We start from the raw sequence: 22336 nt of genomic DNA, 5'->3' as shown, positions 1-22336 counted from the left end.
GCGCCGCTCGCCGCCTCCCCTCCGTCTTTCCCGGGCTCTCCGGGTCCCGGGGAGCAAGGCGTCCTGCCCTCGACCTTCCCCGCGGTCGCCCCGCCCCCCACTCGCCACACCCCCTTCCCCCCCCCTCCAGCCCGTCCCCAGGTCACAGCCACCAGCCGCCGCAGACAGGAAGCGAATCTGCGTTGCTTAGTAACCAAGCCGCGTGCCCCCCTCCCCACTATTTACCCCGGCGCGGGGAGGCGGAGCCTGAATCCCAGCCCCCTCCCCAGCCTCTGCCCTTCGCCCTCCCGCCCACAATTTCCTGTGAGGGGCCAAGATGACGGGAAGTCAAACGCGCACCTCGGCCCACCTTTCTCTCGGGCCGGGCGGGGGGGGGGGGGCTTCGGCCGCCCTCCCGGCCACAGCGCCCACCCGGCTCCCGCGGCTCGGGCTGCGCGTCTCGCCCTCGCCATCTCGTGGCTGCGCTGGGAAGGTCCGCACGGAGCCGGGCCCCGGCCGGGCGAGGGCGACGAGCGGCCGAGTGGGGTCGGAGCAGGGATGGACGGGCTAGCGGGGTGCGGCGGAGTGGACGGGAGGAGAAGGCTGCCGCGGGGAGGCTGGCTGCCGGCGCTCCCAGCGTGAGGGGCCAGGCGGAGGCGACACACCTCACCGTGCGGACAACTGGAGGGACAGCCGAAGTGGCCCCCGGGCCCGGAGACCCTCGCCTGCCCGGCCAAGCCGACCTCAGGGGGCCGGCGCACTGGCCCAGCCGCGGACTCTGACCTTCAGTCCTGCCCTTCTGTCAGGGGCCGCCGCGCTCCGCCCCGCCCCCGGGTCGGGGAGGGGAATCCCAGCCCAAGGAGGACTGGGAGCCCTTTCAGGCCCCTCTTGACATCCGAACCCCCAAGCCTTCTGCCTCCCCGCTCTTCCCCCACCCCACCCCGCCCCGCACTCTTCTAGGGAACCCTGGCGTCCTGCGCCCCAGTCTTCTTTCCAGGGCCTTTGCCGAGACCCAGACGTCCATCCCCAGGTCTACCGGTCCGGAGACTCAGGCGTCCCGCCCCCCTGCGCGGAGATGGCTTTCCCTCTTTCAGACGCCCTCGCAGCTCCCCGTTACCTGGTTCTGGGGTGTCCCAGGTGCTCAGGCTCCCAAGGTCTCCCAGGGGGTCGAGCGGGCCCCCCCTCTCCCAGGCCAGGGCCGGGGGGGCCGCTCCGCCCCGTGGCGCAGTTGGATTTTCCAACACAAACACCGCCCCCCCTGCGCCCCAGCCCCGCCCCCTTCCCCATGGTCCCGCCCCTCCTCGCGCCGAGAGTCCCTCTCTCGGGCCCCGCCCCGCCTTCTGCCGGTCCCACTCCTCAGCGCAGGTGCCGAGTTTAGGATGCCGGGTGCGGGGTGCCGGGTGCGGGGTACAACGTACCGGGTCCAGCCCGGATCCCTGCCTGACGAACCCTTATTCCATTCGGATCACGCGCCTTTCCAAAGTAAGCCCCGCCCCACCCGCTCAGGTCCAGCCCCGAAATTTAGCCTCTCCCGTTTTAGGTCCCACCCGCCCTGCCTCTCGTTCAAAGCCACGCCCCGTTGCTCTCCCCGCCTCCCACTTCCCCAGACCCCCAGCACCCGGTAGAGAGGCTCAGTCAGGGCTTACGGTTGAGGGTGTTTTATTGCTCGGAGTTCCAATACAATTCTTGCAGCTTTGTGGCTAGCACACCCAGCTGTCTCCAGGCCCCCGTTATGTGGCCCCAGTTAAGTCCAGCCTCGGTCCCTAGAGTGCCCGACCCTCCCTCAAGCGGCCTTCTCAGTTGTCCAGGCTCATGAGTAGAGCAGTGCCCCTCTTGATCCAGTGATCGGGGGTCATGGTCCCGGACCGGAGGTCGATGCTGATGACAAAGGAGGCTCGGTCTGCGCTGCCGGCGCGGTCGGGGTAGTAATAGCAGGGGCAGGAGTACATGCCTGGGGGAAGGAGAGGAGGAGTCAGGGCCGGGAGCCTCTGGGAGAGCAGCGCAGGAGCCGGTGTGGGGGACGCGTGGAGCCCGGCATGGGTGAGGATCCAAACTAAGGATGGGCACGGCAGGGCGGAGGGGGCCAGCCCACCCTTGGCGCTCTTCTTGCGACTTTCTGTAGGCCTGAAGTGGATCGTGGGCATGAGGCAGACAAGCTGCATGGGCTCCGCCTCCACCAAGCAGGAGTTCTTCCTGTCCCAGCCGGCGCCCTCCAGGTACAGGCCACGGACCCAGACGCCGTCCTGGGAAGACACGGGGGCAGGTTGGGGGGGGGGGGGGACGTCGAGACCTGCCGCTGCCAGCACCCCTGACCTCCCCCTCCCCCACCAGACCCGCCTCTGCTCCCACCTTGGGTGGATACACTAGGTTGCTGTCGTCCACGGTGGAAACAATGAACTCCCAAGAGAGGTTGTCCACTGGAATCTGGGGGTTCAAGGGGAGTGTCAGGGAGGACCCCTAAAGAGGAGAGCACACCCATGCCCCCCAGCACTCACGTTGTTTTGGCGAGCAGAGGACTGCAGCACAGCAGTGAGGAAGCCGGTGGGAAACGTGAAGCCGGACAGCCAGAAGATCACAGGAGGCCGGGCACGGCTGGCCCACAGCTCAAACTGTTCCACGCGCATGGCCAAGTCCCGGGTCCACGAAGCCAGTGGCTTTTGTGAGGGATAAGCCTGGAGCAGGAGGAGGCGGGCTGTGTTTATGCACTCATTGATTCACGCATTCAAATCTCGATTTTGAGCCCCCGGAGCAGACGTGGGAAGAATCTCTGTGGTGTCGGCCCGTTCCCCAGCTGCAGTTGGGCCAAGCTCTCCGAAAGCCCGCTCCCAGGAAAGAAGCATGAAACGACAACTATTTAACCACCAGAGCGACAGCAATATCAACCAGTTACCATTAATGAAGCACCCACTAAGAGTTGTGCACAGCACTGAGAATCCTTGAAACGTCCTTGGCGGCGGTCAGGAACTTGCCCTAAGTTCCCAGATTAATAGGTGCAAAGCCAGTCTGTGAATAGCAGAGCCAGATCTCTGCCTGGAATCTATCTGGCTCCAAAGCCCAGGCTCACTGCATTTTGCCATATGCCTCCCAGAACCAGGAGATGGAGGGCACAGGGGTTCAAGAGCGATGCGAGCTTGCCTTTCCCCAGAGTGGAGGGACGTGGGCATCGAAGATGCAATTGAAAATCTCTTCCAGGCTCGTAGACATGACGATGAGGCCCTGAATGCCTTTTTCGAGGTCTGTCAGTGAGGACCTGAGCAGGGTAAGGTGGGAGCTTAGAGATGGGAGGGGCCTGGCAGAGCCCTCCCTGGGGGGCAGGGGAGGTGGGGGGGAGCCCTTTCCTCTTGCCCCTCCCCACGAGACACACAGCTCCTCTCCATCTTACAGGATGGTCTCCATAAGCTTGTTGTATCTCTGGATCTCCTGCAGAAGGACCACGTTGAGGGGGGAGGGGTCCATGGCCAGCAGTTTTCGGGTCCCCTCATAGTCGATCATTTCAGGGATCTTCTGTTTCACGTCAGCGGCCAACTCGAGGACCTGGCGCGGCGGGAGCTCTGAGCGGCGGCCTCTCTGCCTCCTTGCAGGCCCTCCCCCAGCCGTCGGCCTGCTCTTACCTTCTCTTCCCGGCTCTGGCCTCCAGCCCTGGTGGGTGTAATCTGGGGTTGCAGGGAAAGCAGAGTCTCAAAGAGAGTTCGTGCCTCAGTGATCTGGGAGGCCACATCCGCATTGGGGTGCTGGCCAAAGGCCTCAGGGGGGTCCATGCTGGGCAACATGCTGATGTGCTCCTTGTAAGAGGCCAGGCTCCCATCTTTGGGGATGAAATAAGCCTCCAGTACCGACAACCTGGAGGCCCGCAGCGTGATTATCACCACGCTGCAGGCCTCCGGGGCCTCAGTGCCAGGCCGAGACCCCGGTCACTACGCGTGGCCCCTTCATCCCGCTCCCTGCTCCTCTCCCTTTCCCGATCCCACAGGCTCTGCCTCCTGCCAGTCTCCTCGCCTCTCCTCAAACACTCCCACTGCCCCCGGGCCTGCCCCCTGGTCTGCCCGTGTCCTCTGGCCCCGTGTTCAGTGCCCCCTCCCCCTCACCGGTAAAAGGGGGTCGACAGAGACTGGTCACAGAAATAGTCGTTGATGTAGGTGGTGAGCAGGCGCCGGTCCCAGTCGTCCGTGACGTGCCCACCGTAGTTGACGCCGGCAATGAGGTACTTGAGTGCATCCCACGGTGTCTCCTCGTACTCATCCAGATAGAGACTCAGCAAGTTCTCGGACACCTGTGCACGGTCCCAGCCCAGCCCCCACACACAGTTAGGGCAGGAAGTCTTCCCACGGGGCTTCCTGTCAGCGGCTCTTCCCACAGGGGAGCCTACGGGGGGCAGGCCGTGTAAGGAGAGAGGGCTGGGCTGACGGACCCCCGTTGGTACAAACCTCAAAGTCGGAGTCATTGAAGCCATAGATAATGTTCCAGCCAAGCTGCAGGAACTTTTTGCGTTCCAGCAACACAGAATGGAAGAAGCAGAGTGCAAACAGCAGCTTCTTATACTTGGCAGGTTTGGAGCAGCGGGAAAACTGTGCTTCCGTCATCAGCTGGTAAAGACGTGTCATGTTGGCCTTCAGGCCCTGGGGACAAGGCAGTACAGAGGTGGGGTGACATGCATCGTGCTAAGCCCTGCCCCTAGCACCACCACATATGGTTGTGGAGGTTGCTCACTGCACAAGGGCCCTGGCTGAAGCGGGGAGTGAAGGCTGAAATCCAGCCCTTGATCTGCATGCCAAGATGTGCACCGATTCACAGGACGGGGTGGGCGCCTCTCTTTAATTTGCACACAGGTGCTGTGTGGGTAACGGCAGCTCTACCTTCTTGTCCCCCCACTTTCGATCCTCTCGGCCACGATGTTCTCAACGGCAGGTGGGCCAACTCAATTTGGGAGTACCAGAGGATACGACCAAAGATGAAGACAAATACATGCAACTATTAGCGGACAAAAATGTACACACGACCATATGCAAAGGTCCGGGGTAGAGTAAGGGGGCCACGGTATGTCATCGAGGAGGGACAGTCTATGCGATAGATTTTCCAGGCTTCGTGAACACCCTTGCGGGTCAAGGTGGACAGAGTCTCCCCAATGGGAAGGAGACAACTAGGCTGACAGGAGGGCGTTAGTTTCCTGGAGATGGAAAGAACAGAAGGGATAGAGGCACAAAGGGGAGAATACGTGAAAAGATGAGTCTAAGGGCAAGGACTCAGGTGGGGTCAGAAGGGCCGTGAACAGATGGAGCCATTTGGACTTGATTCACCAGGAGTCACAGGGCCACTTTCTGTCCTGAGTAGGACAACAATATGTTGAAACAGGGCTTTTAAGAAAACGCATCCACAGGGCGCCTGGGTGGCTCAGTGGGTTAAGCGACTGCCTTTGGCTCAGGTCATGATCCTGGAGTCCCGGGATCGAGTCCCGCATCGGGCTCCCTGCTCAGCGGGGAGTCTGCTTCTCCCTCTGACCCCCCCTCCTCTCGTGTGCTCTCTCTCCCTCAAGTAAAAAAAAAAAAAAAAAAGACGCATCCACAATGGATAGGATGGAGTAGTGAAAAAATTGGAGTAAGAATATTGCCATTTACAACATCAAAATATGTAGGGTTTCTAGGAATACATAAAAATGCACAAATCTTTATGAGAAAATGACAAAACTTGATTAAAATAAAGACTACAGGGCGCCTGGCTGGCTCAGTTGGTAAGCGTCTGCCTTCGGCTCGGGTCATGATCCCAGCGTCCTGGGATGGAGCCCTGCTTCGGCTCCCTGCTCCGCGGGAAGCCTGCTTCTCCCTCTCCCACTCCCCCTGCTTGTGTTCCCTCTCTCGCTGTCTCTCTCTCTGTCAAATAAATAAATAAAATCTTTAAAAAAAAAAAGAAAGAAAATCTACATGGAGAGACATACTATAATCATGGATGGGGAGGCCCGGTATTGCTACAGATGTTGATTTCCTCCAAACTGATCAAGAGATTTTTTTTTTTTTTTAGAACTTGACAAGCTAATTCCAGCATTTATGTTGGAGAATAAAAGGCTATGAGTAGCCTGAAGAAGAATACGGCAAAGAGACTTGTCTTACCAGCCATCAAGGATTATTACAGAGCTACAGGGTAAATGAGACAGTGTATTTGACCCCAATATTAACAACTTGACCAATGAACAGAACAAAGGGCCCAGAAACCTACACCTATATAAACATGACTGAAGGCTTCGAGGCGCTGCAGATCAGAAGGGTAATTGTGGACTATTCGATAATGGTACTGGGAGAATTGGTTATCTATGTGGATAGGAAAAAAAAAATATCGGATCCCTACTCATTCCACACTTGCGAGAATCAACTTCAAGTGAGTAAAACACCAAAATGGGAAAGTCAGATTATAATGCTTCTGAAGACAAGCATTAAGAGAGTGCCTTTACCACCTCGGAGTAAGCCAAGATTTCTTGAACAACACCTAGGAGCACAAGCCATAAAGAAGAAAAGCTAAATTCCACCTCCTAAACATTAAGGACCTCTATTCACCGAAAAAAATAAAAGGGAAAAGACAACCCGTAAAACACAGAATTGACGGCGGATATTTGGATGTGGGATGCAACGAGGAACCATGAAACACGAACATGGATGAAGCTCAAGGAGGTAGCGCTGAATGGGAAAGGCGAGTTACAGATTACTGCAGCCAGATGCACCTTGAGAAGAGCAGCGTCCGCCCAGCGGGGAGGGAAGGTGACTGGGAAGGAGAGTCCTCGTTCTTCCACGGGAAGGTGGGCACACAGGTATGTATGGAATTGGGATCCTTTATGTCTTGCATACGTTTCATACTCTTTTGTGTCTGCATAATATTTAATTAAAAGTCCAGAGAGCAGGCAGTGATCCAAGAATACACTCAGAGCCATCCCCCGACTGGCAACTGGGGGCTGTGGTTCTGCAGAGGAATTTTATAAAGGACATGATTGGGTCATTGAAGAAAATTGAAAATATGTAATCGATTTAGGTTAAAACGTTATCAGGGGTGCGTAGGGTAAGCGTCCGACTCTTGATTTCCGCTGGGGTCTGATCTCAGGGTCGTGAGATCGAGCCCAGCGTCAGACTCCACGCTGAGCATGGACACTGCTTAAGATTCTCTCTCTCTCCTCCCCTCTGTCCCCCCCCCCCCGGCCCCCTGCTCACTCGCTTGCTCTCTCAAAAAATAAAAAATGAAAAACAACTGGAGGCACCATGAACAGAGATCGGATGAGGAGGCTCTCTCTGGTGGCGGGCTGGCAACTTGCTTTGAGAGCGGGGGATTTAGGGAGCTGGCTTGCCAGGAAGAAATGCCTTGCAGCCATGTGGAATCCAGGCCTGGGACTGAGCGACTGGCGCCAGGAGATGAGGATTGGAGTTGAAATCAGGAAAAGGACCATTTCTCCGTCGGGTTGCCCAAGGAGGAAATACAGAATGGGCATAGCTGGAGGTCAAGGACCAAGTCCGGAGCCACAACCACAGAACAAGAGGACCAAGAAACGTGGACGGGGTAAGTGACGTCAGGGAACCCAGGGGAGGGCCAGTCCGCCGAGTCCACGGCCCCGAGGCTGTCGAGGAGGATTGAAATGATGAGACGTGGGTTCACACAGTACTCATTTGTGAAGCCCCTAGTCCATAGGGGTCCCGGTGCTAGTCACGAGATGAGCAAGACCTTGAGAGAAAAACAAAAAGTCTAGAGAAGACGGGTCTCAGTCAGAACCACACCACCACGTGTCCAATGTCGCAGTGGGGGGGAGGGGGCGCAGCAGGAGCGGGAAGGTTTTATGAGCGGGTATCACTAGGGTGTTGGCCCGGACCCGGGGGGCAGAGCCTTCCTGAGGAAGTGATGATGGGCCCAGGCCTGAAGGGCCAGAGGAGAGGGTGGGGAGGATGCAGGGGCCAGGAGCAGGGGCTTCTAGAAGCCTTGGGCAGAGAGAATAGTAGAGTCTGGAGGAAGAAGAAGAAGACATTTTAAGAATTCACGGCGTAGGTGGAGCCAAGAAAGCAAAGGGCAACAGGGCAATGGGTGCAGCCAGGAGGCCCCCGGGGGCACACAGCCTATGTTATTGCGGGTCTTGGTTTTGGCTGAAAGCAATGGAAAGCTACTGAAGTAGTTTACACAGAGGTAAACAAGTGGGATGCGGGAACATGAGGAGATCTTGCAGGATCAGGATGGTTGCATTTAATGGTGACTTTGTAATCCTGGAGATAACATTTTCAAGAGTTGTGGGGGGGGGGGGTGCTGGGGCCCAGCCAGCGGGGCATTAGGGAGAGATGAAAGGAAATGCTGGGAGGCAGGAGGGTTCTATGGACAAGTTATTTACTCTTCTGTGCCTCGGTTTCCTCTCTGTAAAATGGGCGGAACAGTACTTACCTGACAGGGAGTGTGCGTTTTAAATGAATTAATAAATGAACAACCCTTGGCCCATGATCGCGCTCAGAAATGTTTAGGTATTGTGGCGCCTGCGTGGCCCAGTCGGTGGGGCGTCTGCCTTCAGCTCAGGTCGCGATCCCAGGGTCCTGGGATCAAGTCCTGCATCGGGCTCCCCGCTCAGCAGGGAGCCTGCTTCTCCCTCTCCCTCCGCCCCTTCCCCTGCTTGTGCACTGTCTCTCAAATAAACAAATAAAATCTTTAAAAAAGAAAGAAAGAAGAATGTTTAGCTATTACTATTAGGTTCTAAGAGTTTGGCGCTTGGAGGAAAGAAATGAGGTAGAATTTTCTAGAAGACAGCAGAATCAAAAAGCCGTGTTGTCGTTCCGGTCAGGCCTCTCGCGGACGCTCGCAGGAAGAAAGCGGGGCCAGATGGCACAGTTGGTGCCGGCTCTCTGCAGGTGCCATACCTTTGGTGGTTCTGTGGTCATCTTGATGCTGGCCTGCAAGATGGAGATAGGGAAGTCCGGGTGGGGGCTGGAGCTGAGCCAGAGGCGGAAAGAAGGGTGAGGATCTTCCACCTGCAGCTGCTCCACCAGTTTGTCCAGATTAGGCATCCACGACAGTGACAGGTGGCAGTTCGCTAGGAACACCCAGTGTCCTGCAAGAAGATGCTGGACTCAGCGGGAGCCACTCCCTGAGCCCCATCTGTCCCGCACTCTGCCCTGATTGCGCGGGTGTGAGGGGGAGGAGATCCAAACCCAGCCCGGCCACTCCTGGGGCCTTCTAGGGAAGTGGGGACTGAAGTTACAGTCCGGGGACTGAGGCCGGAGGCTCCGAGGCCGGGGGCGGGAGAGCGGGACAGATACTGACCCTGAACCACGCCCTCCCGGAGGAGCCGAGCAGCAATGGGGGCCTGGCCCTGGCCCAGGGACAGGGCGTGGAAGCGCTGGGCCATGCCCGTGTGCTCTGCCAGCTGGAGCAGGGCACTGGTGGGGTCCACGCCGGGGGACAGGATGAAGACCAGCGGGGTCCGCGGGGTCGAATCCTCCATCACCTGCCGGAAGCACAGGGTGCGGCTTCAGGCAGGAGGCCCCGGCGCACCGGTGGGAGGGAGAGACCGCGGAGAAGGCCCCGAGGCGGTGGGGGCGAGGAAACCACGCCACTGACCAGCTTCATGTTTAGCACGGGCGGCTCGATGAAGCGGGAGCCCAGGTTGGACACGATGAACGAGGTGACGCAGAAAGCCACGCGGTCCTGGCGCAGGGAGCGGACGATCAGCATCCGCTGCATCTCATTGCAGGCGTTCTCCCACTCACCTGGGGGCGGGGGCGGGCGGCAGGGCCAGAGCGGACGCGAGAGCAGGGGTCTGACTGCGGGGGCCGGCGGCAGCAGGGCGGCTGCGGGGTGGGGAGCCGAGCCGCGGGGGGGGGGGGGCGGGGGGGGGGAGGCGGGGGGGGGGCGGGGGGGGAGGCGGGGCGGGCGGGGGCGGGTACCTGGCAGCGTGGCCTTCTCCGGGGTGGCATTCGTGTACCACAGGTGCCAGTCACGAGGGTACTGTTCAAAGGAGTTCATGAGTCCGTGGAAGTTGGTCAGTTTGTCCAGCTCTGTGATGTTATCCCAGTAAGCATCCGCCAGCCAGCTGGGACACGGGTTATCCATTTGGCCCTCCCGATCCAGGACCTGGGCCAGGAGACAGGAGGAAGGGAGTGACCGGGGACACCGCCGAAGAATTACCACTTTTTTTTTTTTTTTTAATGATGGGAAAGCCCAGAAGAAGGAAGGAGGACTGGAATCCGAGATGGATTGGGATCCACCCTGCCTGGGGAAGTCAATGTGGGGGTCTAGGGCTCGCTGTGCGGGGACCGCACTGTGCAAAAGTTAGGAAGCTGGCGCCCTCTGGTGGTTTCCTGGTATTACTGTCCCTCACCCTAACGCTTTCCGTTCGCAGCCTCACCCCTCAGAAGCGGTTTGTTCCGTCCCTTCTTCAACAAATATCTATTGCTCACCGACTATGTGTTTTCAGCACTTGGGACGCATCACTGAACGAAAAGGACAGACACCTCAGCCCTTGAGGAGCTTATTTTCCAACATGGGAGGGCAGATGATGAGCCAAAACACAGAACAGATCATTAAATGATCTAGCACGTTAAAGATGGCAAGGTCATGCAAAAACAGAGGAAGCTGAGGAGGACAAAAAAGACTGGAAGTTCTTGGGGTGGGGGGGAGTTGAAGTATTAAATAAGAAGGGGCGCCCGGGTGGCTCAGTCGGTTGAGCATCCGACTCTTGGTCTCGGCTCAGGTCCTGACCTCAGGGTCGTGGGATCGAGCCCCGTGCGGGGCTCAGCGCTCAGCTGCCCTTCCTCCCACCTCAAATAGATAAATACAGTCTTAAAAAAAGAGAGAGTCAAGGAGGTCTCAGTGAGTGAGGTGAGATTTGAATCAAGTCTTGGAGGAGGTGAGAGAGGGCCACGCGCCCACCTGTGGCAGAAGAACAGGCGATGCAGGGGCGCTAAGGCGGGACAGGCCTCTGGCCACAGGGAGGCCTCTGTGGCGGGGGCGGGTGGAGGGAGGAGCTGGGTGGGTGGGGGCGACACCAGCGGTGTTTTAGAAGAGTCTCTGGCGCCAGGCTGAGAGGTTGGGGGTGGGGAGCGTCAGGAGGCTATTGCTAAAATCCAGGCGGGAGGTGAAGTGCCGGCAGCAAAAGGAATGAACCGGTTGCCTGCGACGGTGGAGAACAACCGGCCCGGGAACGTGGAGGGGAACGAGGTGCTGCCGCCCGGCAGTTTTAAGGAACCAAAGGATTTAAAGCGAGTCCATCCAGCGTGGGCGTGCTTCGCTGCCTGGGCCACCCAAGAGCAGGAAAGCCGGATCCAACCAGAGCGGCGGTTTTGCCAAGCAAAAGCAATATGGGGGCGGGCGGTGAGGGTGCTTGCAAGGGCGAGAGCACAATGTGACCGTGGCAGCCCGGGCGGCGGCGGCGGGGGGGGGGGGGGGGGGGCGTGGCTTGAGCAGCAGCAAGAGAGGCAAGATCACACCAATCGGTGGGTCCCAGGGAAGAGGGGCCCCAAAGCTCTGCCCGTAACGCAAAGCACATGGTAGGTCACGGCCGCATCCCCGGGGAGCTGGGCGTGCACCTGCTCCTGGCGCTTTTCCTTAGCTCACTCGCTACAGCCGTGGGCCTTATGGGCTGGCCCAGGGCCTCGTCACGCATGCCCCCGGCCCGACCTCGCCGCCTCTGCCCTACTCACCACGCCCCCGCGCAGGAAGAAGTTGTACTCATCCATGTTGAGCTTGCCAGAGGTCTCCAGGATTTTGGCACACATCTGGAAGCTGAACAGTAGCTTGTGGCGTTCAAAAAGTGTGCGGCAGGTGTACCTGGGAGGCAGGGCCGGGGGGGGGGTGGTGGAGGAGGCGGGAAACCCAATATGAATGCTGCCTGACGAGGGTCATACGATCACAGAGCCTGACACACAAGGACCCCAGTCAGCATCTAAGCCGAACCCCCCGTAATCAGCCAAGCGCACGGGGACCTGGGGAGTTCACTGGTGACATCAGTCATTTGTTTCCGTTAAACAACCCACAACGTTTGTGGGACCCCTGCTCTGTGCCAGGCGCTCTGCCAGGTCCCGGGGACACAAAGGTGAATGAGCCACAGTCTCTGTCCCGGAGGCAGTCAGGTCGAGAGGGAGGGCAGGCAGACAGCCCCGGGATTCTTACGTGACCTGACGGGTCCTGCGTGGGGTGGCCAAGCCGAGGGGGATGGCCGGGCAGGGGCGCCCCGGGGCAGTCTGTGAAAGGAGCTCCCCAGGAGCAGCAGAGTAATAAGGAAGAGCAGAGAGGACCCCAGGGAGAGCCAGGAGCTGAGGCAAACGGTCGGGCTGTTTGCAGGGCTGTGGTGGGGAGACCCAGGCAGGGGCCTCTGCAGAAAGACTCATGAGCAAACCCTGGTGCCTGATCCCGGGGTCGGGGGCGGGGGAGAGGAAGGGTCAGGGAGAACTTGCGATTTCTGGCCTGGGTGGCGGGGAGGTGGGTGTTGGAGCCGCCCAGGGTGAGAACCCTGAAGGAAGCGGGGTATGAGGGGTTTCATGTGAAACAAGCTGAACTCGGGGGGCCTGTGGGCCATCCAGGTGGAGATCAAGTTCGCTGCTGCTCAGAGGGTGGTCCCCAGACCTGCCGTAGCAGCACACCCTGGGACCTGGCTAGAGCTGTGCCCCAGACCCGCTGAATCCGAATCTGGATTTTACCAAGATCCCTAGCGCTTTTGGGGCACGCTACCCCTCCAGAAGCACTGGGGGAAGTGGACACTCATAGGTAGGGGTGCAGGGCTCACCAACAGCTCAGCTATGAACCTGGTGGGGCTAGACCCCCAGTGGGCGCGCCGCCCGGGGAAGGTGCAGGGAGAGGGGAGCAGGGCACCAGGAGCTGGGCGGTGGGAGGGTCAGCATCTCTGGGGACGCTCGGCTGGCACAGTGCGGGGCACCGACCTGTAGACTGCGTAGGTGTGGTACTCGTTCAGGTAGTCGATGCGGTCCTCCAGCTTGCTGCTGCGGTGGCTCTTGTCGATGCTGAGGATGAAGAGGCTGATGTAGGCGTCCAGCGAGAACTGGTACATGGGGTCGATGCGGCCCATGTCATTGAGCACGAAGAACAGCACCGAGGCCCGCTGGGCGCAGGGGCGGTAAGCCTGCGGAGGCGTGGAGTCAGGGCCCCGGTCCCGTGGAGGGACCCCCCTCCCCCCCCCCCCCCCCGCCCCGCAGTCTCCACCGCTGGAGCCCACCTCGCGGGCCAAGTCGATGTTGATCTCTGTGGTCTCGCTGGTCTCCAGCTGCTCCGTCACCTCGGTGGCCGTCGTCTTGGAGGTCCGGAGGGTGTTCACCAGCTGCACATCGTCGAGCAGGGAGCCCGTGGCCTCGTTCAGCAGCCTGAAAGGAGGCCCCGGGGGCGTGGATCCAGAGCGGAGGAGTGCTTGCTGGGCCTGGGGGGGGGCTGGTGGGGGGGGCGTCACAGGTGGGGGTGGAGGGCAGCTCTCACCGAAGGATCTCGACCTCCAGCTCCTTGAGCTTCCTCTTGCCGGCAGCGATACTGATGACCAGCGAGTCCTTCTGCTCCTCCAGCTCTGGCCGCTCCTTCCGGACCACGATGCCCAGCAGCTGAGCCTCCAGGCCCTGAGAACGCAGGATGCGCGGTGACACTCTCACGCCGGGGACCTCACCCTTGTTGCCCCATTACCTCTCCGGACCCCTCGTCCCCTGCTGCCCGACCCCGTGGGCCTGTCTCCATCCCGCCGACTCAGTGGCACTTCCTGCCCCACCTGAGTTCAGTCCAGGCGCCAGCCCCCACCCACCTGTTCTTTGACAGCAAAGTTGACAATGGTGGTCTTGGCCGAGATCTCTGGGCTGTAGTGAGGGTTGGAGAGCTTGGTGGTGATGTAGAACCGGAAATTTGTGTTGTACTCCACCTCCTTGTCTCCAATGCGTATCAGCAGCCGACCACCTGTAGCCACAGGGGGGTCAAGGGCGAGGACCCACTGTGGTCAGCGGCCGTGACTCAGCCTGCCGCAGTGGCCCCAGCCCAGGGCTGTCTGAGTGGAGGCACACAGCCCCAGGGCCAGCCCTTTCCTCCCCAGGGTCCTGCGCGGCTGGTCTCTCGGATGTGTCCCCCAGTCCAAGCCCACAGTCAGCCTGGGCCCTAACCGATTCGAGCTACAGATTTGTTGAGCACAGGGTTGAGTGTGGGGTCCAGATATTCCTGCACGTTCTGGAGCAGCACTGGATATCCAAACTGGATGGCGTTTTCTAGAATTCGAAGGTAATCGCTCATCTGCAGGTCAATAATCTGGAGGCCCTAGAGAGCAAGGGAAAGAGTGGGAGACCGACCGACGGACCAGAGGAAAACCTGGCTCACGGGTAGGGCCTCGGGAAGAGACAGGCTTGGGGAGAGCAGCCTCCCCACCCCCCCGCCTTGTACCTGGTTTCCTTCCATGTTCTTGATCCACTTTAGGGCCTGGGCCTGAGGGTCAATCATCAGCGCCCACCTGCGGGAGGACGGCCAGTCAGACCACGGGCTCTGCCCTCCCCCCACCCCTGCCCCCAGCGGCATCCTTACCTGTTGCCACGGGTGACAATGATGCCGTTCTCGGTGGAAAAGGCATCCGAGGGCAATCCTTGGATGTTCCAGTCTCGAACTTTGGTAGGATTGGACAGGAAGTTATCAAAGGTGAAGCGAGGCGAGCAAGGGACCTGAAGCTCCCAGATCTGGGTGGGGAAGAACCCCGAATTTCAGCCTGGAGGCCTGAGCCCGGCCCCCCGGCCCCTGCTGGAGGTCCCTTGGCTCCTCCCAGAGGCCGTGGTCTCACAGCCCAAGAGCTCACTCACACCTGAGCCCCACCTCACCTTCTTCATCCAGATCTGGTTGACGATCTCGTCCCGGTAGTTGGTCAGGAAGGGGCCCATGTAGGACAGGAAGGCAGCGGCCAGGAGACAGTCACCTACCAGGTAGCCCAGATCCTCCTCCAGGCCCTGGGGGGCAGCAGGGGGTGTAAGCCAGTGGGGGGGCGAGGGGGGACACACTGGGAGTGCTCTGAAGGCACTCTCCTCGGGACACTATCTAGATCAAAGAGGTGCTTCCCATCTCCTAAACCTCTGGCCCTGAGAGCTCTAACCTGGTTCTAATTACTTCTGAATTCCCCGTCTTTAACAGCAGTTCTGTTTATACTCCGGCGATAAGGCCCAAGCCTTCCCCAAAGCCAGGACCTCAATCAAGGCAGAAACAAGATGCCCCAGGACGGTTTCCACCAGGCCAGCGGCCCCATCAGGGGCCCTGGCGTGAGCTTCCCAGGCCTCCGTAAACATGGCACAGTCCCCTGATGGCACAAAGTCCTTCCTTCCACTCTTCTCCTGAAATAGGAGGGGGGGACGTCCCATCCCGCATCCTTGGATGGGCCTACACCCCGGGGTCCCTCAGCCGGCAGGGGCTGGCGCTCTGGGAGGAAGGGGCGCCAGGCCGTGGGGCTGGTCTCACCTGCACTGTCTCCTCCCACCGTGCCTTCTCGCCAGCCAGCCCGGACACCAGCAGCCCGGCACGCTCCAGCTTCACCTCCATCTCCTCAGACTTCTTGCGAAGCTCCTCCTTCTGGGCCAGCTTCTCGTCATACTGTTTCTTCAGCGTCTCCAGTTTCTCAGCCACCTGGCAGGGACCAGAGCACAGGGATCGCAACACAGCGCGTGGGGCCAGACCGCCCTGGGTTCACATCGCCAGTCTGCCGTTTAGGGGCCGTGTGGCCTCGGGTGAATTCATCTCCTTGTGCCTCAGTTTCCTGGTGTGCAAAATAACCATACCAATGCCTTCCCTACAGGGCTGTTGTGGGGAGAAAATGAGATCAAGTGTGCGCGATGAGATGAATTTTCTTTCCCTTCCCTCCGCCACGCTTTCCTCGAGCCTTGAAACTGCTTGTAATGAAACCCGAGGCCGGATTAGAGACAGATCTCTTGCAGCAGAAGAAGCCACACGAGATACGTTGTTGGCAAGAGAGAATCAGATAGCGCCACAAAAAGGGCTGCCAGTCCATGCCAGAGGGGCACGGACCTCAGGCAGGACCTGGAGGGAGAAATTAAAATCTAGAAGTGAGCTCAGGAACCGTCGGGAGAAAAGGCCCAGGTCCAAGGACCCACACAGGGATGGGGACCCGGGAAGGGCTTTCCCTCCTAGAGAAGCCTCCCCGGGCTCTGCTGAGCCTGGAATGTGTCGCTCAGATCCGAAGCACAGGACCGGCGAGCCTCTTCCAGGCCCCGGATGTGTGCCTGACCAGCCAGCAGTGACCGTGTCGGGCGCATGCTGTGTCACCATCCTCTTCATGAGGAACACGGGGCCGGCCTGACAGTAAGCGCCTGGCACGTAGCATGCACATGACAGACGTCGGTCCCCTTCCTGCCGCCACCACCGGGGGAGGCAGCCTGCGACCCTGCGGCGCTCACATCCTCGCCTGCCTCTCTGACGGGCCTCATCCGGGTTGTTGGAAGGAGAGCACAGGGCCTGGCAGAGGGCAAGTGAGCGGCACCGGGGCCCAAGCCCTGAGGCTGACCTCCAGGATCCTGGAAATGTGACATGTGACACCCCCAAGTCACTGTCCTTAAAGCAAAGTGGAGGTTCCAAATGTCACCTTCTGGGGACAGCATGGCTTCTAGATCAAACCTCGGGAGCAATCTGTTAAAAGGCACTAATGTCTAAAGAAAGAAGGGGTGAAGTGAGCTGGGCCATGCAGAGGACGAAACACGGGCTGGGGGCCCAGCAGGAAGGGGGCGCCCTGTCCCTCCCCGCTCCGCCCCCCTCCCGCCGCCCCGCACGCGTGGGCTTCACCCCGGTGGAGGTGCATGTGACCGCCTCCCCGCACTGGGTCCGTGCTCGTCAGCAACACTGATTATAATTGGGCTTCCCGCGGAGATGTGTCTGTGGGGAGGCAGCCAGCCCACGACCGTTCTGTATTTCATTACTGGTTTTGCACGTGGTGTTGTCTTCACGGTTTCTATTTTTTATACAGGAAATGTGTGCATAAGGTTAAAGGCCTAAATAATATGACAGAAGGGGTTAGAATGACAGGCAAGAGTCCTCTAGCCGCCTCTTCAATCCACTCCCGGTCACGCTCTGCCGTGGCAAATCATTTTTTAACTATTCTCTTCTTATTTCTTCTCTATTTCTTTGAATATTAGGCTAGTGTTCTTTTCTTTTCTTTTCTTTTTTTAAAGTAGGCTACACGCCTAGTGTGGACCCTGATGCGGGGCTCGAACTCACGACCCTGAGATCAAGACCTGAGCTGAGATCAACAGTTGGTCATCTAACCAACTGAGCCATCCACAAGCCCCCGTAAGCTACTATTTTTTTTTAAGATTTTATTTATTTATTTGAGAGAGAGAGAATGAGAGATAGAGAGCACGAGAGGGAAGAGGGTCAGAGGGAGAAGCAGACTCCCTGCTGAGCAGGGAGCCCGATGCGGGACTCGATCCCAGGACTCCAGGATCATGACCTGAGCCGAAGGCAGTCGCTTAACCAACTGAGCCACCCAGGCGCCCCGTAAGCTACTATTTTTTAAAATACATACATACATACATACATACATATTAATCTGTTTGCAGATTTTAAATTTTTGCAGTTTTAATCTTTTTAGTTCAAAAATTATGAAAAATTGCAAACCTAGGAAAAAGAATCGTATGATGAACACCTCTATACCTGTCACATTTAACAGTTGTTCACGTTTCGCTATTTTTAATCTCATCTCCTTGTGTTTTGCTGAAGTATCTTAAAGGAAGTTACAATTTCGTCAAACCTCCAGCTTCAAGACATCATAATGCCTCTCGAGAACAAAACAAGGACATTTCCCACATGACCCTAACCACAACCTTTATCACACCTAGCCACAACCTTGTCTTTAAAAAAAAAAAAAATAATAATAATAATTTTCCTCTTTTAGGTCTTTTTGTAAAGAGTGAATCCACATCAAAAGGAAGGAAGGGCACACACACGGTGAAGGATCCGGCTTCCTCCCGGTCCTGAGCCAGCCCCCCGCACCTGCCCTCGCTCAGAAAGCTTTCCAGACAGAGTCCAGTTGGGCAGGTTGGGCGCAGAGCCCGCCCATAATAAAGTAAATGCAAGCACCGTGAAGGCAGGGCCTTGCTCGCCGGCTCGATCCTTATACTTAAAACAGTGCCCGGCGCTCAGGAAACGGTTCTTGACTGGGTGAATCTTTTCATGAGGATAAATGCCAGCATATGGCCGTGTTACTATTTTTTCCTTGTCTCCAAGTCGGCTCTCGTCAAGCTGCCTCATTCTCTTTACCAGCTGCAAAATAATCTTGTGAATGACTGAGCCGTAATTTATATAACAAGTCTCCTTCTGATAGATGTGTGTGTCTTTCCCGCACTTTCTATTCTTAACCGCGCTGGGACGAACGTCCTTCGTCCGTGTACGTAAGCACATCTTGACACAGCTGTTTCTTTTTTGTTTACTTGGTGAATGAGTCACTGAAAAATTCAGAAGGCACAAGGGCCTGGAAAGTGTCCCAACCCTGTCCCCGGTCCGCCCTGCTCCCTCCTCGAGGTGGCCGGTGTGACCTGCTTTTTGAATATTCATCCCTCCAGAGGCATTTCGTGTTCCACGCGGCTATGTCCTGGTTTCGAAACTATTTCTATGACGTCCGTGCTACGAGGGAGGCAGGTGTCTCCCCTGGCCCTCCACACCGCCACCTCTTTCTCCTTGCTCCTACCAGTTTGTTTCAGATTTCATTTTTTTATTTTTTGAGGTCATCTTGACACCCAACGTGGGGCTCGAACCCACGACCTAAGACCAAGAGTCGCACGCTCCACTGACTGAGCCCAGCCAGGCGCCCCCTCCTGCCAGTTTTAATGCTGCTACTTGTTACCTTCATGACGCCAAATAACATCTTCAAACCCTGTTTTATCTGATCTCCTACAAAAGCATTGCCCAATCCTTCCCCCACCCACCTCCACCGCGCACCTAGTTAGCCTTAATACATAAAAACTTTTATTTTTATGGGGTCGAGCTTGATAACAACATTCCCACTCAGCAGTCACTGTCTTCCCCGAGGCGGATCGTGGTGGCCGGATGCCGCATGAAGCAGCCATGGGACCTGCCCAGGGCTGGTGTCGCGTGCGCCTGGTGGCTGACCAGGGCCCATTCCGACAGGGTCACCGTGCACGCTGCCCCACTTGTGAAATGTTTCCCTGTTGCCCCTGACGATGTGCTTCTCTCTTGCGGAAATTCTCATCGGTTGGATCGGATCTCGGCTCTCTCTCATGGGGTTGGGCTTGTGCTTTGCTCCTCATGGTCCTCGACGCTGTCTTCCCGCCCTCCTGCTGACTGTCAGACTTGGAGCATTTTTACTTTTCCCAGAATTCTTTCTTTGTCTCTATTTGCGATTTTTTTTCTCTCAACGTCCTCTTTTTGCTCTCGGGGTATCAGGTCTTCTTTCATCACCCTCTGACGATAGCAGTGTTTACCTTGGGTTTGCTTTTCAAGTGCTTCTCCCTAACCTGAGTTATCTCTGGGTTTATTTTCTCTTCTGGGGTCATGTTCTGTTATAATTTCGTATCTTGACCATCGTTCCCTTGTTCTGTTGGAAGACTTTCTCCAAGTCCTCACACACCCCTGCTCCGGGGGAGGCGTGCAGCTGATCGGACTGGTGCAATCAGCTGGAATGCTCAGCTGAGCTCAGGCCCCTTCCACTCTGCACCCTCCCCCCCGCAGCAACACAGGCACCCCAGGCAAGTCCGTCTGATGACGGGGTCACATCTAGCGGGACCGCTCGCCCACCGCGTCAGCCACATCCTCTCACCTAGTCTCTCATGGTGATATTTTGGCCAAACCCCTTTTGTTTTATTTTTCAATGTGTTTAGAAGCCCAGGAATAGAAGGAGGCTGCTCGTCCTCAGATTCCTCGAGAGTATATGTGCAGACCGGGAGACCCACTGAGAAGCTGGGGGTGGGGGCAGGGCATCACACACAGACTTCGGGGGTGTGGACGTGTGTTTTGACTCAGAGCATCTGTCCGGGCTCTTGGGTTTTTGCACTGGTGTGCTTGATTTCTAGTGGCTGTCACCGGGGGCCGGGGGCAGGGGGGGCTTCACGCCGACGCTGCGATACTCTGACCTTGGCAGATGACCGTGGCTTTGTCCACGGCTGGGTGGCCGTTTCTGGAGAGGCAGGACTGCTTGAAGCAGTGGGAACCGGGAACCGGGCAAAGGAGAGATGTGGGCTGTGAGGGTGGGCGGCTTCACCATGAAGGCTGCCCTGGCCACCAAAGGGCCTGCCACGCTGCCTAGCTGGAAGCGGGGGTGGGGTGGGGGGGGGTGGACAGCGCGTGACATTTGCGGGGTTTCAACGGCAAGACGGTAGGTTCTGGGGCACCTGGGTGGCTCAGATGGTTAAGCGTCTGCCTTCGGCTCGGGCAGGCCGATCCCAGGGTCCTGGGATCGAGTCCCGCGTCAGGCTCCCTGCTCGGCGGGAAGCCTGCTTCTCCCTCTGCTTCTCTCTCCCTCTCTCTCTCTCCCTCCCTCTGTCTCTCATGAATAAATAAATAAAATATTTTTTAAAAAAAGACGGTAAATTCTGCGTAGCGTGCAGGTGCTGGCTTTCAGTGGTGACTGCCAGGCCGACGTGGCCCTGGACCAGCTGTCTCGTGCTTCAGTGTCTGACACCCAGGGCCAAGGAGGCACTGGTGGCGGGGTGAACCTGAATCCGCGCGGTCTGGCCACAGGCTCGTGGGCCGCAGGGACTCCACTTTGGCTTCGTGGTTAGGGTACGTGGAATGCGGCTGTGACCCGTGCGTTAAGGGAGCATGCCCGAACAACTTGGGGGCTCCGGACGGGAGGATGGCTGTGTCTTGAGCACGGATGGCAGCAGACTTGTTTCCTGCCAGGCCCCCGGCGTCAGCAGCACCAACAGCAGCTACAGCCCGGGAGTCTGCGGGAGGCCGCTTTCCAGCTAGGATAAGTACGGGGCCAGGTGAAAGTCCTCCCTGAGAGGCAGCCCTCGAAGGCCTCAGCCAGCCCACAGAGAGCCGGCCGTGAGCCAGTGCAGGATGGGGTGACCGCGCCTGACCAAGACACAGAGCGGGAACCTGAACTTGAACGGACGTAGCGGGGTTTCCGTGTGGGCGAGACACTGGCAGGCGCTGCAGGACATGTCTCAGTGCCAAACGTCTCAGTGCCACCGACGGGCAACGGTGGATCTGAGGTGGTGAATCTTGTATTTTAACCATGATAACCGCCTGCTCCAAAAAATATGTATGTGTGTGGCTTCCCGGCCTGCCCCCGATTCAGGAAATGCTTTTCAGTGGGATCACATCTCATATTGATCCGTTGTGGGAGGCTCCCCCACGACCTGTGGCTTCCAGATAGGCAATGTTCTGGTGAAGCTAAAACCAGGATTTTCTCCGAGTCTCCTCCCTCCTGCAGGCACCGCTGAATTTTTACTGCAGTCTCTGGTGCCACAAGAAGGGCCAGTTCCCAGGAACGTAATTTCATCTGCAAGTCGTGTGTGCCTCATTAACTCCTCTGATTTTTTTTATTTTCAAACGCTGCTCACAAGAGACATGATTTGGAGCCGCTACAGCCTCCGGGGCCCTCCAGGCGGCCCATTTCCGGTGAGTGACCGCCCCGGCCGCGGCTGGAGGACACAGGTTCTCCCCCGATGCTGAGGGCCCCTCGGCTGAGATTGAGCAGAAGAAGAAACTGGAGCGTTTGGGGACTTCAACTCGACGAGGTTGGCTTCTCGATTTTTAACTCTCAAAAGCAAGATAATTTGATTTTGGATTTTTATTTGGGCTCTAGTTCACACAGGGACTTAATCTTTGAAATGTAGGGTCTCCCTCCTCAGGGTTATATTCAAATGTGTAGAATTTCTGTGTGTTATTAATACTAGGATAGGATTTGATGCTGCCGGCCCGTGTCGCCACACAGCCTGGGACATGCCGTGTTGGACGAGGTGACCGGACGTAACTGGGGCAGGCAAGAGGAAGGAAGGCGAATGTTCAGCCCTGGGTATGCAGTTGTTTGCCTTGAAGTAGATGAGGCTTCTGTTCTGACCCATTTCAGAGCCTTCTGGGGCAATTTTGAAACCAGTGGTTTGTAACCCCGGCTGCGCATGTCAGAATCAGGCCAGTGGAAAAGGTATTCTCAAGGTCCCCAAGCGAGTCAAGCTTAAAACTATTTACTCAAGATTTGTATCGACAAGCCCTATAGTTGAGCTCTGGGCCTCCTTCCAGACCCCTGGGCTGTGCTGAATTCAGGCTCTCCCGCCCCCGCTGGCTCTGACAGGGAAGTTTTCAAAATGCTCATTTCCAGGCTGTCCCAGAGATGGGTGCTAGCCAGCCTGGGCTGTGGCCGCGGCTCGGAGTCCACAAGTGGGCTGTGAGGCAGGCCGGACGTTTGGCTCAGAGCCTTTCAGTAACGGAG

General features: G+C 57.8%; 1 protein-coding gene across 6 annotated transcripts in view; it reads right to left on the bottom strand.

Annotated features, from left to right (window-relative positions):
- Positions 1-1631: 1631 nt before the first annotated feature.
- DNAH2 (dynein axonemal heavy chain 2) overlaps positions 1632-22336 on the bottom strand; it is an 81379-nt gene continuing 60674 nt past the window's right edge. For 3 of the 6 annotated variants that reach the window (XM_035724791.1, XM_035724792.1, XM_035724788.1), the window contains 23 exons: positions 15394-15558; positions 14766-14891; positions 14479-14627; positions 14341-14407; positions 14067-14217; positions 13718-13866; positions 13405-13538; positions 13151-13295; positions 12858-13057; positions 11622-11748; positions 9867-10053; positions 9541-9689; positions 9244-9427; positions 8841-9031; positions 4404-4595; positions 4065-4249; positions 3591-3819; positions 3362-3513; positions 3115-3229; positions 2475-2651; positions 2329-2403; positions 2072-2222; positions 1776-1930 (listed from right to left, as the gene is read on the bottom strand). In XM_035724791.1, the coding sequence (XP_035580684.1) occupies positions 1776-1930; positions 2072-2222; positions 2329-2403; positions 2475-2651; positions 3115-3229; positions 3362-3513; positions 3591-3819; positions 4065-4249; positions 4404-4595; positions 8841-9031; positions 9244-9427; positions 9541-9689; positions 9867-10053; positions 11622-11748; positions 12858-13057; positions 13151-13295; positions 13405-13538; positions 13718-13866; positions 14067-14217; positions 14341-14407; positions 14479-14627; positions 14766-14891; positions 15394-15558 (3555 nt within the window). Of the gene's footprint in view, positions 1931-2071; positions 2223-2328; positions 2404-2474; positions 2652-3114; positions 3230-3361; positions 3514-3590; positions 3820-4064; positions 4250-4403; positions 4596-8840; positions 9032-9243; positions 9428-9540; positions 9690-9866; positions 10054-11621; positions 11749-12857; positions 13058-13150; positions 13296-13404; positions 13539-13717; positions 13867-14066; positions 14218-14340; positions 14408-14478; positions 14628-14765; positions 14892-15393; positions 15559-22336 lie in introns of those variants that run through there. The other 3 variants (XM_035724789.1, XM_035724790.1, XM_035724794.1) reach the window with 2 other exon arrangements.

The sequence above is a fragment of the Zalophus californianus genome, chromosome 16 (genome assembly GCF_009762305.2).
Source record: "Zalophus californianus isolate mZalCal1 chromosome 16, mZalCal1.pri.v2, whole genome shotgun sequence".
Lineage (NCBI taxonomy): Eukaryota > Metazoa > Chordata > Mammalia > Carnivora > Otariidae > Zalophus > Zalophus californianus.
This window is presented reverse-complemented; position numbering and strand designations above follow the sequence as displayed.